At 34.6% G+C, this 16,619-nt stretch overlaps 1 protein-coding gene across 1 annotated transcript in view; it reads right to left on the bottom strand.

Annotated features, from left to right (window-relative positions):
• Nucleotides 1-16,619, bottom strand: part of LOC136025000 (U5 small nuclear ribonucleoprotein 200 kDa helicase-like) — a 127,827-nt gene that overhangs the window by 110,963 nt on the left and 245 nt on the right. The window contains exons 2-3 of the mRNA XM_065700625.1: nt 6,147-6,310; nt 2,196-2,358 (exon numbers count right to left, since the gene is read on the bottom strand). Of these exons, the coding sequence (XP_065556697.1) occupies nt 2,196-2,358; nt 6,147-6,310 (327 nt within the window). The remainder of the gene's footprint in view (nt 1-2,195; nt 2,359-6,146; nt 6,311-16,619) is intronic.

The raw sequence follows: 16,619 nt of genomic DNA, 5'->3' as shown, positions 1-16,619 counted from the left end.
TTTCTATTTTTTCCTCTCCCTTTAGGCCCCCAGATGGTCGAATCTGGGAAAAAGACTTTATCAAGTCCATTTGTGCAGCTCCCTGACACGCCTACCAATTTTCATCGTCCTGGCACCGTCCAAAAGCACCAAACTCGCCAAATCACTGAACCCCTTCCCCCAATTCCCCCAAAGAGCCCAAATCCAGTACGGTTACGTCAATCACGTATCAAGGACATTTGCTTATTCTATCCACCAGGCTTCATCCCGATTCCTCCACCCCAAGTGTTTTCCAAGATTTCCCCCTCCAACTCCCCCCAATGTCAACAGATCTGGTCGGGATTTGAAATAAGAGCTATGAGACATGAATTACTTCTAAATATCAAATTTCATTAAGATCCAGTCACCCGTTCTTAAGTTAAAAATACCTCAATTTTTTTAATTTTTCAAAATTAACACCCCTCCCCCCCAGCTCCTCCAAAGAGAAAGAATCCGATCCAATTATGTCAATCACGTATCTAGGAGCTTGTGCTTATTCTTCCCATCAAGTTTCATCCCTATCTCTCCACTCTAAGCGTTTTCCAAGATTTCTGTTTCCCTCCTACAACCCCCTATGTCCCCGGATCCAATTCGAGTCGAAAATGGAGCATCTGAGACATAAGATCCTTCTATATATATATCAAGTTTCATTAAGATCTTATCACTCATTCGTAAGATAAAAACACCCCAATTTTCACGTTTTCCAAGAATTCGGTTTCCCCCTCTAACACCCCCCAATGTCACAGGATCTTATCGGAATTTAAAAATAGAGCTTTAAAGCACAAGATCCTTCTAAATATAAAATTTCATTAAGGTCTGGTCACACGTTCGTAAGTTACAAACGCCTCATTTTTCTGAATTACCCCCCCCCCCCAACTCCACCAAAGAGAGCAGATCCGGTCCTGTTATGTCAGTCACGTATTTTAGACAGGTTTGTATTTCCCATCCAGTTTCATCCTAATCTCTCCGCTTTAAGTATTTTCTAAGATTTCCGCCCCCCCCCCCCAATGACGCTGGATCTGGTTGAGATTTAAAATAAGAGATCTGAGTTACGAGGTCCTTCTAAATATGAAGTTTCATGAAGATCCGATCACTCCTTCGTAAGTTAAAAATACATCATTTTTTCTAATTGTTCAGAATTAATCCTCCCCCCCCCACTCAATAGAGCAGACCCGTTCCAATTATGTCAATCACGTATCTAAGACTTCTGCTTATTTTTCCCACAAAGTTTCATCCCGATCCCTCCAATCTAAGCGTTTTCCATGATTTTAGATTCCCCCCCCCCAAACTCCCCCCAATGTCACCAGATCCGGTCCGGATTTAAAGTAAGAACTTTGAGACACGATATCCTTCTAAATATCAAATTTCATTGAGATCCGATCACCCGTTCGTAAGTTAAAAATACCTCATTTTTCTAATTTATCAGAATTACCCCCCCCCCCCAACTACCCCAAAAAAAGCGGATCCGTTCCGGTTATATCAATCATGTATATAGGACTTGTGATTATTTTTCCCACCAAGTTTCATCCCGATCCCTCCACTCTAAGTGTTTTCCAAGATTTTAGGTTTACCCCTCCCAACTCCCCTTCCCCAATGTCACCAGATCCGGTCGGGATTTAAAATAACAGCTCTGAGACACGATATCCTTCCAAACATCAAATTTCATTAAGATCTGATCAACCGTTCGTAAGTTAAAAATACTTCATTTTTTCTGTTTTTTCCGACTTAACCGGCCCCCCACTCCTCCACCCCAGATGGTCAAATCGGGAAAACGACTATTCCTAATTTAATCTGGTCTGGACCCTGATGCGCCTGCCAAATTTCATCGTCCTAGCTTACCTGAAAGTGCCTAAAGTAGCAAAACCGGGAGCGACAGACAGACCGACAGATTTTGCGATCGCTATATGTCACTTGGTGAATACCAAGCGCCATAAAAAGGGATGTCCATTGTTGTTCAAGGTTAGCAACTGAGGTTAGCACCTTAGTGAACTACTATATAAATTACAACCCCATTTACTACTACTACTTCACCACTCTTCTCTGCTAGTCCTGAAACACCATCCCTGTAACCAGAATTAATAAATAGTATATAAATAAATAGTACTTCATGATTAATAGTACAATAAATAAATAGTACTTCATGATCCTGAAAAAAAGGAAAACACATTCTAATTTACCTGGTCTCCAATAGCGGCCGAAATAAAACTTAAAAGAGCTTCGTATTTCTGTCTGGTTTCTACTGTTTTTGGTCTGTACAATACACCAACAAAATTTTCCATATCATCAATTGTTGCAGCTGACTTGAACTTCTTGTAATCAGGCTCCTCTTTCTCTTTACGTCTAAAAAAGAAAATTTATTTCTTATTTGTATTATAAAAAATTATATTTTTGAAAAAAGTAAAAAAAAAAAATACGTAATCATTTGGTATTCTGCTTTTAAGTGTTGAGTGCTTTCGGGTAATCCCATAATAATGAAAACCTTGAACTTACATAAGGAAGTCAAAAAGTCGGACTATAAACAAATAAATACTTATTTTTGGACGTGCTAATGAGGAACAGAATCAACTATCATATAAAGTTTAAGGGGTTTCAATTTTGTGCTTCATAATTTCAATAGCTTGAGTATTATACAGCATAAAGGTAATTCTACTACCTTTTCCAAATAGATCTTTGATGCATTAAAAATTCATAAGGATGATATAGAGACCCTGAGTAGAGTAGCTCAAATGGAAAATGTTAGCTATTCATTCGAACCAAACTAAAAATGTCAAATTTGTATACTCCAACCAAACAAGATATCGTTTTTCCTTGGGTTTTAAATCAACTCGAAACTTCTATGTTCCTTAGTACAAGAGGAACATACATTTCGTTTGAAGGGAATGAAGTTTTAGGGGGCCCAGAAATGGATCAAAAACATTTTAACTCTGATCAGTTTTTAACTTACAGCTGTAAGTCCCTAGGCCAAGAGGAGCCTAATGCACAAAAAAAAATTGTGAGCACAAACCCCCCGAAACAGAGAATATTAAAGAAATAAAACATAAATCATTTTCTGTTACAGAAATCATTTCAATAGAAATATCTCTTATGAACATAACTTCAAGGAATCTTCCAATCCACTTGAAGGGTGTCCATTATAATCCCCAATGGAAATTAGAGTCTATTTACGCATGAAAATGAGCTACGCATAAAAACTGTTTAGGAAATGTATACATCAAGTAACATCAGTGAATGATAAAACCAGGTAATCAAATGAGTCCTGATTAAAATTTCCCAAAAAATGAAAAGAAAGGAAGTGGAGTGAAATCGATCGAAGCAAAGTTTTAAGAGAAGAACAGTGAAGGTTTAGGAAAGAATGATTATGCATTGGGGCAAATTTCCCCTTTAGATTAATAATTGAGAAGGTTCTGAATTGCCCACCCCATTTAGTTCTGACTTTTGCAGATGAATGAACAGGTATTTGATTCAGATGGTAGATTAAATAAAAAAAGTTTTTTTTAACTGAAAGCAAGGAGCGACATTAAAACTTAACGAACAGAAATTACTCCGTGTATGAAAGGGGCTGTTCCTTCCACAACGCCCCGCTTTTTGCGCTAAAGTTTGACGATTCTCTCAATTCTACTTTATAAAACAGTAAATAACTTTAGCGTAAAGAGCGGGACGTTGAGGAAGGAACAACCCCTTTCATACACGGAGTAATTTCTGTTCGTTAAGTTTTAATGTCGCTCCTTACTTCCAGCTAAAAAAAAACTTGTTTTTTTTATTTAATTTCTAAAATTTTTGAATTAATGCATGTTTGATTTTGGCTCTCCGCAACTGAATAATTAAAAGAAATTTGCGTATTCATTTTTTTTTTTTTTTGCTAAATGGCTTTCTCTTAGTTTTGATCAGACGATTTTGAGAAAAAGAGTGTGAGAGGAGACCTAGTTGCCCTCCAATTTTTCGGTTACTTAAAAAGGGCACTAAAACTTTTAATTTTCGTTAGAATGAGCCCTCTCACGACATTCTAGGACCACTTGGTCGATATGATCACCCCCGGGGAAAAAAATAAACAAACAAACAAATAAACACGCACCCATGATCAGTCTTCTGGAAATAATAAGTTCCACATTTTTGTAGATAAGAGCTTGAAACTTCTACGGTAGGATTCTCTGATACGTTGAATGCGATGGTTTCATTTTCGTTAAGACTGTATGACTTTTAAGGGGTGTTTCCCCCTATTTTCCAAAACAAGGCAAATTTTCTCAGGCTCGTAACTTTTGATGAATAAGACTAAATTTGATAAAACTTATATATTTAAAATCAGCATAAAAATCCAATTCTTTTGATGTATCTATTAGTATCAAAATTCCGTTTTTTAGAATTTTGTTTACTATTGAGCCGGGTCGCTCCTTACTACAGTTCATTACCACGAACTGTTTGATAAGCTTAAGGGCTAGACAGAAGAAGGTTTTTTAAGCGAAAACTGACTGAAGAAAGATTTGCTGTTTTAGTAAATCTCGAAAAAAAAATCACGGATTGGCAACCTGATGACAGTTTATTCAACACAGGCGTATTTTACGCCAGTTTTCCAACTAGGATTTATTTCTAGATTAACACTCATTTTGATTTTTTTTTTTTTTTTTTTTTTTTTTGGCTAATTTCTGAGTTTGAGTAGTTTTCTAAATATGTTGGAATATTTTCAATATAAATTTGCGGAGTTACTAGCTCACTTAAAATACGACTTGGTGGCCTCATTAAGGAAATTGTCTTTGTTGAATGTCCATTTTTAAGAAATTTAAAACAATTAGGTAAGAATGAGGTACGTTTTCTGTAAAAGAACCATCGAATCATTTGCACATGCATGCTCTTAAACGCTGGAAGAAAACGCTACATCTTTCATGGCCAATAGTGAAGGTCCTTTTCTTCTATTGTATAACAAATAAGAACGCTAAAGTGTTTAGTACTACGCATAAGAATAACATACTGCTGCTAATATAGGAATTCAGGTCGGCAGTCTGCTCTGGGTGTACTTACAATTTTATCATGGTTGTGTCTCATTCTTGCTTACACGGATTATTTTTACAGGTTTTGACAAAGACTATGAGAGATCATGGTGTTGTTTTGCTGGTGAAACCACGGCTTCCACTGTCCCTAATTTCTGAGTATTTTACTGACAAAAAAAATGGGTCCCTAAAACCCAAGGTTCCAAAAATTGAAGACTTTCGTGAAAATTCATCAAAACGTTTTGGGTTGGTCTTGAAACTTGCAGACATCGAGTTATTTCTGTGTCATAGTAAACATTTGACAAGAATGGCTTCGTCATATTCGTAGGGTGTTCATTTTATCACTTGTGACATTACACTGGAAAACCATCCGCAAGTCATAGGATAGATTTTGTTTGTTTAGTTTGTAGGCTTTGTGTGGCCTAATAAAGAAAAGTAGTCGTATATAGTCTACACTTTCATTTAGAGCACAAATATGAGATTGTTCGACTTAGCTAATAGCATCAGGCTTTTCTAATTGTTAGATGTTACAGGAATAGGATTTCTTCTTTCAGTTGACAGACCATCAATTAGTCTATGGGTAGATATGCTCATGGGTAGGTAGTCAAAAGGGTAGGAAGTCATGGGTCATAGTAGGATCAAAAGGCTAATTTCAGCTGTTAAATATTATTTCTTTGCTTTGAACTCCAGGATAAAACCTTCTGAAAATCCAGTTCAGTGACATTTTGTTCATCAATTATTAATTTTGGAAAGACTTCCACCAAGCAATGAGAGCTATCAGGAAACCATATGCATAAACGTCAAAGTTGGCAGGGTAGAAGTTTATGAAGAATGGAGAATCTTGGTACAAGCCTGCAGATAATAATACATGATCACTCTTTAGTCAGCTTGTTTACAATGGTGAGTTTTATTGGTAAGTTTAATATGTTTTAAGGTAACACCAGTTCTTCAGTTAGAAACGTCAGATCTACCTGCTTAGTGCCTTAGTACTTTTATATGTTAGTAAAGGTGAATAAAAACAAATGTGTCATTTAGCGCATATCATTACTTTCGTGAATGATTGTTCTATAAAGTCACATCTCATCTAGATATACAAAATCTTTGATTTGATTCAGAATTAAATGAATAAAGAAAAAAAAAACTTACTTGGCCAGTTTTTCATCTACTTTTATAGGCTTAGTTCTCTGAAACCTGTCTCCCATCCGTGTTCCAGTCAGTTTACCAACTAGTGACATAACTTCACCTGTTGCTTCATCTCTCCCTCTTTTTTCAATTAAACGAACATCAGCTTGTAAGACTAAGTTTGAGTTCTATAAAATGAACATTAAATTAATAAATAAAATAGATCTGTTTTTATTTCTAAACTTCAAAAGAAAATCAATCAGGTACTGCTACTGCCAACAACTTACTGCAGCACCAATCTACATGTGTCCAAAACAGCTATGCAAATTCATCCTTCAGTCCAATCTATTCAAAGCCTCCCTCTTTACACCCAATATATCCGAGTTCCCCTTAAATATTTCCTTGCATCCCATTCATGGACAACCTGCTTTTGGTTTTGCCCTAGATGGTTGGCTGCAAGGATGACCTTTGACAATCTGTCATCCTTCATCTGTAGAATGTGCCCCAGCCATTCCAAGGTTTTTCTCATTATAGTCCTAGACATGAGGATTGCACCATATTTTTCGTACTGCTTACTGTTTGAAATACAGTCAGTCAGCCAGGTACCCAAAACAATCTGTAGACAATTTCTCTAGAGAACACCATACTTGAAAACACCCCTTGGAACCACTTAACCACTGTCATCACTGCATCTTATTCTAATCTTGGTTTGCAGAATTCAACTGTAAAAAAATCTTTTCACAGTTGTGAAAAGACTCTTTGAACTTTTTCAACTGTGAAAAAAAAACTTGGGCATTAGCTATTCTGCTTTTAACGTCTTCACCACACCCATCATCTTTACTATTAATATAACCTCGGTAAATGGAGCTGTCCACTTGATCTTAGTTTTAACACAAATCCAGTCAATCCATGTCATATATAAAAACGTTGTTTTTTAAATAAAAAAAAAATATAGCATAAAATATCTGTATCTATTCTGAAGATATCATAAAAAATACTTTTTACTCAGTTCCAATTTGTGCTTGAGCAATTGTTCTTAAAGCATAAGGGACACAATTTCAAATTTTAATGTTGCTCTTTACTTTTATATGAAAAACTTTATGAAAACATATGAAAGCCAATTTATTTAATTACAAAAATAAGAGTATCTCCTTCTAAATGGTAAGAATATGTAGATTTTAATTCCATTTTAGATGTTGTTTTAATGCAAAGCTGAGTTTTCAGCAGTTGCTGTAGCAAAAAGCAGACAAAAGCAGATTATATTATAGCAAATCAAATACTTGAAGACTTAATACAGGATACTAGGGCACATAGATGTGTCATTATTAATATTAAAAATAAATATCACCATCTGGAATCTATCATTGATCAAAAACTGAAATTTAGGAAGGGTAACTATCGTTGAGGTAGTTATGATGTTAATGCACTCCAGAATGAGAGCCTGAGTAACAGTTTCCATGAACCATTGGGTGTAAAACTAGAGTATAAAATTTTATTGTAGAAGATGGATTGAATAGTCTTTAGATTTGTAAAGTAGCAGAATATGTCTTAGGAAAGTAGAAAAAGAATGTTGGAATATTAGTAAGAATGTTTCATATTTGGTAGAAGAGAAAGGCTTTGAATAAGAAGTTTCTGAATGATAGATCTTATGAGATGTATGCAACATGATCACCTCTTACTAGGTTGCTAGCTACCACTGCAAACCCAGATAGATCTTGTGAGATATGAGGAAAGGAAAGCAAAGGAAGTTCAGAAGGTATTAAAGTGTGAATTGTAGAGTATGTAAAATGGAGCCTGTAGATGAAATTGCTAAGGATATTGAAGGTGAAGGCATACAGTATAATAGTAAAGTATTGTATGGTATTAAGAAATTGAGAGGAAGTAGTTAGTCTGGGCTTATCCCATTTAAAGATAGGAACAGTATCTCAATTAATAAAAGGGAGGTATGGACACAAAACATTGAAAATGTCTCAGACCACGATACAGTTGTAGGAATTCTGAACAGAAAAGAACAAATTTATTTTTGACAATTTGGAAATAAAGGAAGATTTGATTTACAAGAAGGAGTTTACAGACAGTGCTAAAAAGATTAGATAATAATAAGGCCTCAGGTAGTCACAGCATGGTAAATGAGTTTTTAGAACATGATAGTTCTGAAGTTAGAAATAAGACACTCAAGACACAAACAGGATTCTTGTTATGGAGGAAGAACCTAGTGAACCGAGAAGGTTCACTAGAAGAACCTAGATTTTTGTTTAGGGGGATTTCCTTTAGTATGGTAACATAGTGATTGAAATTTATCTTTGTAATTATGTGTAGTCTAGAGTTTCTGGTTCAGACTCAGTTTTTACTCCTATTGCAAAAAATAATTATTTAGTTATCTTGTCTGTATTAGTTATATTTGTTCCCAAGCTATGTTTTGTTCTTAAAACTTTGGATGTCTATATAAGAGTAACTTGAATCAGCAAATAGCAAGAATTCATCATGTTTGATGTAGTATCAATCAATTGTTGAATACCAAGAAAATTCTCAAACCAACAGAAAAAAAGAACATCAGTCTCAAGTTACAAAAGGAACCTAAAACACTTCCATCCCTCATAACAGATCTTAAGAGGACAATCAAGAGGAAAGCCTAAGCATGAAAATGAACACTAAGGAAAATACCAAAGAGTTTGGCTGAAATACTTAATAGGTTGGAACCCTGTTTCTGCAGTAGTCACAAATATGCAGTCTAATTAAGAGAAGCTGGTCTTTAACGTCAAGCAAAATCCCTAATCTTTATGGAGACATGTCTCTTGTAAAAAGTCAGCGACCATTCCTGACCTTATACATAATTGTAGAATCTACTCATAACCAGCAGAAAAAGCTAATATGTACCGAGTACTGAGCTTATATCTCAAAACCAACATTGTGTTGGATGCAGCAATGCAAACTGTTTTTGTCTTGTTCTTCAGGGTGCTTCATACAATAAATAAGATGTTCACTTTTGTGCACTTGATATTTCTAAGGCCTTTCATGTTGTAAACCATTCTCAGCTTTTACATTCTTACTATCTAATGGCATATTTCAATCATTTTCCTACTGAAATGTTGATGCTTAACTTAATTTCTAAAGGTAGAATTTAATAGTTCTGTTTGTGATCAATATAACCCTTTTCCAAAGGTAGTTTAAGAAAGAGGAGTTTGTCTCCTACTTTTTTTTAAATTTGCAATTTCTCAAACGCTTCTGAAAGCTTGTTTTTATGGTTTAGCTAAAATTACATACCTAGCCAATGCTGATGATCTTTTAGTTATAGATAGCCTAAATCTAAACATAGCCTCTCAGAATCAGCAAGTTACATAAGAGAAGCATTTGAGGGTATTGGTCTTTAACTGAATATAAACAAATCTGAATAGTTTTCCTTTGGTTTCTGTCATCTCATTTCACATCAAGAATGGTGTCCCCGAAGGGACCAAACTAAGTCCAACTCTGTTTAAACTCCATGTAAATGATGCTCCTGAGGTGGTTAAGAATAGCTTTGAACTATATGCAGATGCTTCTAAACTCTTTGGTCCAGCAGCCTCAACAGAAAATTGCTCTTCTCTCCAAGAAAATTTCAACAACCTTTGTCTGTGGGCACAACCTGAATGCTTGATGTCAACCCATGCAAATGCAAAGTCCTTCATCTTGGTTCAAACAATCCCTACCATAGTTATTACATGGTTGACTCTGCAGGTGCTGACATGCCCCTTCAGAGTGCCAAGGAAGAGCATGATCTTGGGGTAAGCATTGACAATAAACTTCAATTTCATAGTCACTGTCAGAATCAAGTAGCTAAGGCAAACAAGGTCCTTGGTTTGATCAAGCATTCAGTGACAAGTCACCAAGAGTAATCAAGAAGCTATACACAGCCCTTGTTCATCCCCACCTTGAGTTTGGCATGTTGGTTGCCAACCCAAACTTTAAGTGTAACATGGAGATACTTTTGCAACAAAGCTCCCTTTTTCTAAAAAACAAATCTCCTACAAGCAATGATTAAAAAGCTTGACCTTCCTACCCTAACATGGCATAAAAATAGAGGAAATGTCATCCAAGCATTTAAGATGATGACAAGTGATGCTATTAAGTCAATTTTCAATCACAGTAAGTACACCAAAACACAAGCCCAAAAAATGCATCAAAAATTATGCAGAAAGCATGAGAAGCTGAACTTCTTAACCAGTCATGTTTATCCACTATGGAACTCACTCAGCAAATCTACAGTGTCTGCCAGGTTGGTTGACAACTTTAAGGTTGGTATTGACCAAGATTGGATCAGGAAGTCATGGAAGATGCAGAGAGATGAACCAGTATTATCCAGCAGAGTATAATAGCCCTTAAATGCACCAGGCAAGCAATACATCTGGTAACACTTAATAATTAAACCAAATTGCCCTGTATATATGTAATAGATATGATTTTGAACTGTTACATGAATATTAATTCTGCATTACCTGGCAAAATCTACAGGTTCTTTAACCTTATCTGTCATCCTTCATCCTCAGAACATGGCCCAGCCATCTCATCCTTTCTTTCATTATAGCCCTAGAAAGCAGGATTGAACCACACTTTTCGTATATGAGAGGTGAGTTCCCATTTTGTAAGCCCGGTTGGAATCATTGAGACACTTTTAAAGGGGTTACCCATCTTTGGAGCTTAAACCCAATGCATACATGTTTCTGTCACTTTAAAATGTAGAGATTATAGTAATTTCTTCATAAGAGTGATCAGCAGGCGGATGAGGATCGCTTTCTCTTTGAGTGTCGTCATTTATTTTTTTCTTTTTTAGTTCTTTTAGTTTTTACCTTTTTTAGTTTTTTTTTAGTTTTTAGTTTTTTTAGTTTTTTACCTTTTTTTAGTTTTTTTAGTTTTTTAGCTTTTTTATTTTTTTTATTAGTTTTTAGTTTTTTTGTAGTTTTTGCCTTTTTTTTTAGTTTTTTGTCCTGGTCGCTTTCTCTTTGAGTGTCGTCATTTATTAGTTTTTTCCTTTTTTTTTTAGTTTTTTATTGGTTTTTACCTTTATTTTAGCTTATTTTTCAGTTTTTTCCTTTTTTTTAGTTTTTTTTTATTTTTTATTTTTTTTAGTTTTTTACCTTTTTTTAGTTTTTTTAGTTTTTTTAGTTTTTTAGCTTTTTTACTTTTTTTATTAGTTTTTAGTTTTTTTTTGTAGTTTTTGCCTTTTTTTAGTTTTTTCAGTTTTTTTTTTAGTTTTTTATTGGTTTTTACCTTTATAGTTTTTTTAGTTTTTTAGCTTTTTTATTTTTTTTATTAGTTTTTAGTTTTTTTTGTAGTTTTTGCCTTTTTTTAGTTTTTTCAGTTTTGACGTCACCTAATCCAGTTTTTTCAGGTGACGTCACCTGACACATCCATCCACACATCCATCCACACATCCACAGACAGACAACTTATTTTTATATATATAGATATATATATATATATATATATATATATATATATATATATATATATATATATATATATATATATATATATATATATATATATATATGTATATATATATATATATATATATATATATATATATATATATATATGTATATATATATATATATATATATATATAGATGTTTTTAACTACATAAAACATGCAAATATACAACATTCTTCGCTGTCCCATTGTCTGTGCATATAAATAGATTTTCAGGTTTACTGACTCTTGAACATGCAACATATAATTGTCCATGGGAAAAACAATCCGTATTCAGATCTATAACTGATTATTCTAATGATGTGTCCCTGTTTCCCAGTCGTCATTTGTATCCCAGTGTCCCAGTTTGTAATTTCTCTTTGAGTGTCCCGGTGTCCTGGTTGTCATTTGTGTCCTGGTCTGTAATTTCTATTTGAAAATCCCTGTGTCCTGGTCGTCATTTATATATCCCGCCTATGCCCCCGGCGTCCCCGTTGTAGTTGTGTCCCTCTGTCCCGGTTGTCATTTATATTCCCTGTGTCCCTGTCATGATTTGTGTCCGGGCGTCCCAGTCTGTAATTTCTCTTTGTGGTTCCCGGTCGTAATTTAAATTCCCTGTGTCCCAGTCATCATTTGTGTCCTGGTATGTAATTTCATCAGTTGACAAACATGACGTCAGTTGACAAACAACTTCATGACGCATACAGCTCAATCCTTATAATGACGTCAGTTGACAAACATGACGTCAGTCAACACACAAACATGACGTCACACACGCAGACAACTTATTTATATATATATATATATAAATAAGTTGTCTTATAATATAATATATTATATATTATATATTATATATATATATATATATATATATATATATATATATATATATATTATATAGTACCAAGAGCCCAGCAGCAAGCTCCTGGGCCCTGACACTCAGCAAGCTTCTATATATAAATTCTAGTTATCACTTGTCTTCTGACCACGCACAGTTTGAACCTTTAAATTGAACATTTTTTCTTAAAGTTTGGCCTATATAGATCCTTTTTGTGGCCATAAATGTCAATTTGCCAGTTTTAAGAAGAAACAAGAGCTAATAGCTCATATGAAACTTGTGACAAGGTCAGAAGAGCCAAGAGCTAAGAGCTCATATGGTGTGAGCTCTAGCAAAATTCTAAGAATCAATAGATTGCTTCAAAAGGAAAATCAGAGGCTTAATGCTGGTCAGGATTTAAAATAAGAGCTCTGAGTCACAAGGTCCTTCTAAATATCAAAATTCATTAATATCCAATCACTTATTCACAAGTTAAAAATACCTCAATTTTCATAATTTTTCCTCTCCCTTCAGCCCTTCAGAGGGTCGAATCATGGAGAACGACTTTATCAAGTCAATTTGTGCAGCTCCCTGACATGCCTACCAATTTTCATAGTCCTAACATGTCCAGAAGCACCAAACTCACCAAAGCACTGAACCCCACCTCCTAACTCCCCCAAAGAGAGCATATCCAGTCTGGTTATGTCAATCATGTTTCCATGACATTTATAAGCATTTTCCAAGATTTACGGTTTCTCCCTCCAACTCCCCACCATGTCAGCAGATCTGGTCAGGATTTGATATAAGAACTCTGAGCCATGAGTTCCTTCTAAATATCAAATTTCATTAAGATTTGGTCACATGTTCTTAAGTTAAAAATACCTCAATTTTTCTAATTTCTACAAATTAACAACCCCCAGCTCCCCAAAAGAGAACAGATCCATTCCAATTATGTCAATTTTGTACCTATAACTTGTGCTTATTCTTCCCATCAAGTTTCATCCTGATCTTTCCACTCTAAGCGATTTCCAAGATTTTCAGTTTCCAAGATTTCTGGTTCCCCCTCCAAACCTCCATGTCCCCAGATCCATTTCAAATTGAAAATGGAGCATCTGAGACATAAGATTCTTTTATAAATCAAGTTTCAATAAGATCTGATCACCCATTCATAAGATACCTTGATTTTCATGTTTTCCAAGAATTCCAGTTTCCTCTCCAACTCCCTCCAATATCAATGGATCTGGTCGAGATTTAAAATGAGAGTTCTAAAGCACAAGATCCTTCTAAATATCAAATTTCATTAAGATCTGATCACCCATTTGTAAGTTACAAATACCTCATTTTTTCTAATTTTTCCAAATTATCCCCCCCCCCCCCTACCAACTCCACCAAAGAGAGCACCACATATCTTAGACTTTATTCTTCCCACCAAGTTTCATCCTGATCTCTCCACTTTAAGCTTTTTCCAAGATTTCTGCCCCCCCCCCCCCAATGACACTGAATTCAGTCAGGATTTAAAACAAGAGATCTGAGTTACAACACGCTTCTAAATATGGAATTTCATTAAGATCCAATCACTACTTTGGAAGTTAAAAATACCTCATTTTTTCTAATTTTTTGGAAGTAACCCTCCCCCCCCCAAATTTTCCGAAAAAGAGCAGATCCATTCTGGTTATGTCAATCATGTATCTAGGACTTGTGCTTATTTTTCCTACCAAGTTTCATCCCAATCCCTCCACTCTAAGCATTTTCCAAGATTTTAGGTCCCCCCCCAACTCCCACCAATGTCACCAGGTCTGGTCAGGATTTGAAATAAGAGCTCTGAGACACAATACAATTTTTAATTTAATCTGGTCTGGTTCCTGATACACCTGCCAAATTTCACTGTCCTAGCTTACCTGGAAGTGCCTAAAGTAGCAAAACAAGGACAGGCAGACAGACCAACAGAATTTGACTATAGACTATGTAGCTGATTTCAAGGCCAGGCCTTAATGTGGCTACATGACAGGCTAGTCTCTATTGATTTTCCTTGTCACTAAGCATGTAACTGCAAACAATGTGGTCTTCTTCTTGTTGTCATGGCATCACCATAGGTTCAATACAACCACCATGGAAAAAAATACAAATTCTCGCTTGACGTTGTGACCTTTTTAGATCATTTTAGTAACCAGAAATGTCAATATGCTAGTTAAAAACAGCTATGTAGCCAATTTCAAGGCTGGGCCAAGACACTCAGCATGTGGTAGGCTTGCATATATTGATTCTCATTGTGAGTAGCAACCTCCAAATTAGTCAACTTTGATTGTTTACTCTTTCCTTGGGAAAATAGAGGGCTTCTCAGGGAGCACATAAAACATTGAAGGGTTCCAGCGACTTATAAGAAACAGTTTTGTAAACAGGATCTTTGTAGGCTTGTACTTTGTACTGGGTTTTGCACCACATTTTGTTGGCATCAAAGATGGTGATGGTGTTTTTTTTTTCTAATGTAATAAGTCTTTCATCTTCACTTTCATTTTTGACTGATTTTTGCTGTCATGTGTCTTCCAACAGCACAATTCATTCTTTTTTCACTCCATTTTTGACATGTTCTGAAGCTTGCTTCCTCACAATTGCTTATAATTCTTGCTGCCACTTATCTTTTAACTGCATATTTCCTTGTCCTTGCTGTGACATATCTTTTAGCTGCATATTTCTTTGTTGTTCACTTTTATTTTTGAGTAGTTTCTAATTCTTGCTGTTGCTTATCTCTAAACTATATGTTTCATTGTTCTTCACTTTGTTTTTGACTTGTTGTTACTGTTGCTGATGGAAGTATTCTGACTGTATATATTTGTTCTTCATTTTTGTCTATCAGTACTTTAGACATTTTTCAATACCCTTTACCTTAGCAGCTTCAATTGGTCATTTGACTTGTTGTAACTGTTGCTGACAGAAGTATTTTGACCATATATACTTCCTCATTTTTGTCTATCATTACTTTAGACATTGTTTAATACCCTTTATTTTAGCTGCTTGGATTGGTATTGTCATGTTTGATGGTCTAGGTTGATTGTTTGTCCTCTAGGCATTATGAAACTACTTAAATGCTTTTTGTAAATACACTATTTATATTTGGTATTCTATACTGAGCCATGTTCCTTTAGTAATATTGCATGCATCATAGATAAAAAAAAACAATAAAAACAATATGCTTACTCCTGGGGAGGGGGGAATGATGTAATTTATTCTTTTGAAATGTACTCATAAATATGATATTAATCATACAATATATATTGTTAGTCATATGTTTCTTGAGTAATTATGTCTATGTCATACACACTGAAAACATACAAACACTACTGAGGCATATATGATGTATGTAAGCTTTTCAAATATATTCAAAAATATAAATACTTTTTTTCCAAAATTAAGGCTCTCAATGAATTTTCTCAAACTTGTGATCTAGGTAGATTGTTTTGTTAGACCAGAATATCCCAGGATGACAATTTTTCCCAAAAAATGTAACCATTTTCAAGAAAAAATACATACATGAATGCATAATTAATAAATAAAGACACAATGAAACAAGCAAACCAATATATATACCATTGCTAGTTATACACACAATTAGCAATTAGCCTACATTTAAATATCTTTTTTCTTAGTTTTCCATTTTCTTTTAATATTGATGAAACCTAGTGTTATACAGGTGAAGTACTTGTGTGAATGTTCCCCTTCTTTTTCTTTATATTTACCATAGACCCAATTGTTTTCTTTAGATTTATTTCTATGTTTTGTCATGGTAAGCCAGTTTGGTTTTAGATCTTGAATCAGTCATATGTTATAGCTTCTGTATCAAACTAGTGATGTTCTAAGTCTGTAATTTATCTCCATGTGTGATTGAGTGCATAATTTACCAATATATTATTTGAAGTGATTCTAAAAAAAAAGAAGAATAATGGAAGAAAACACAACAATCTGATTAATAGAAACATCCTCTAAAATATAGTCAGAATTTCATTCCTCTAGCATTTTCTTTGTGTTTTATATATTCCTAGGGCTAAATCAGCTGGAAGGGGACACATATGAGTTAATCAATTATCATGTTTGAAAAGAGCACAAAAATGGAATAAGCTAGTGGAATTGTCAAAAACCTGAACAGAACCATAAAAATGAACATAAATTTAACAGCCTAAGTCGTCCCTTATTTTTTTCTAATATGCCTCCTTCTGGAGAGCTGCTAGGGTTAGAAATA

Source organism: Artemia franciscana, chromosome 3, assembly GCF_032884065.1.
Source record: "Artemia franciscana chromosome 3, ASM3288406v1, whole genome shotgun sequence".
NCBI lineage: Eukaryota > Metazoa > Arthropoda > Branchiopoda > Anostraca > Artemiidae > Artemia > Artemia franciscana.
The sequence above is the reverse complement of the archived record's forward strand: the minus strand, read 5'-3'. Positions and strand labels throughout refer to the sequence as shown.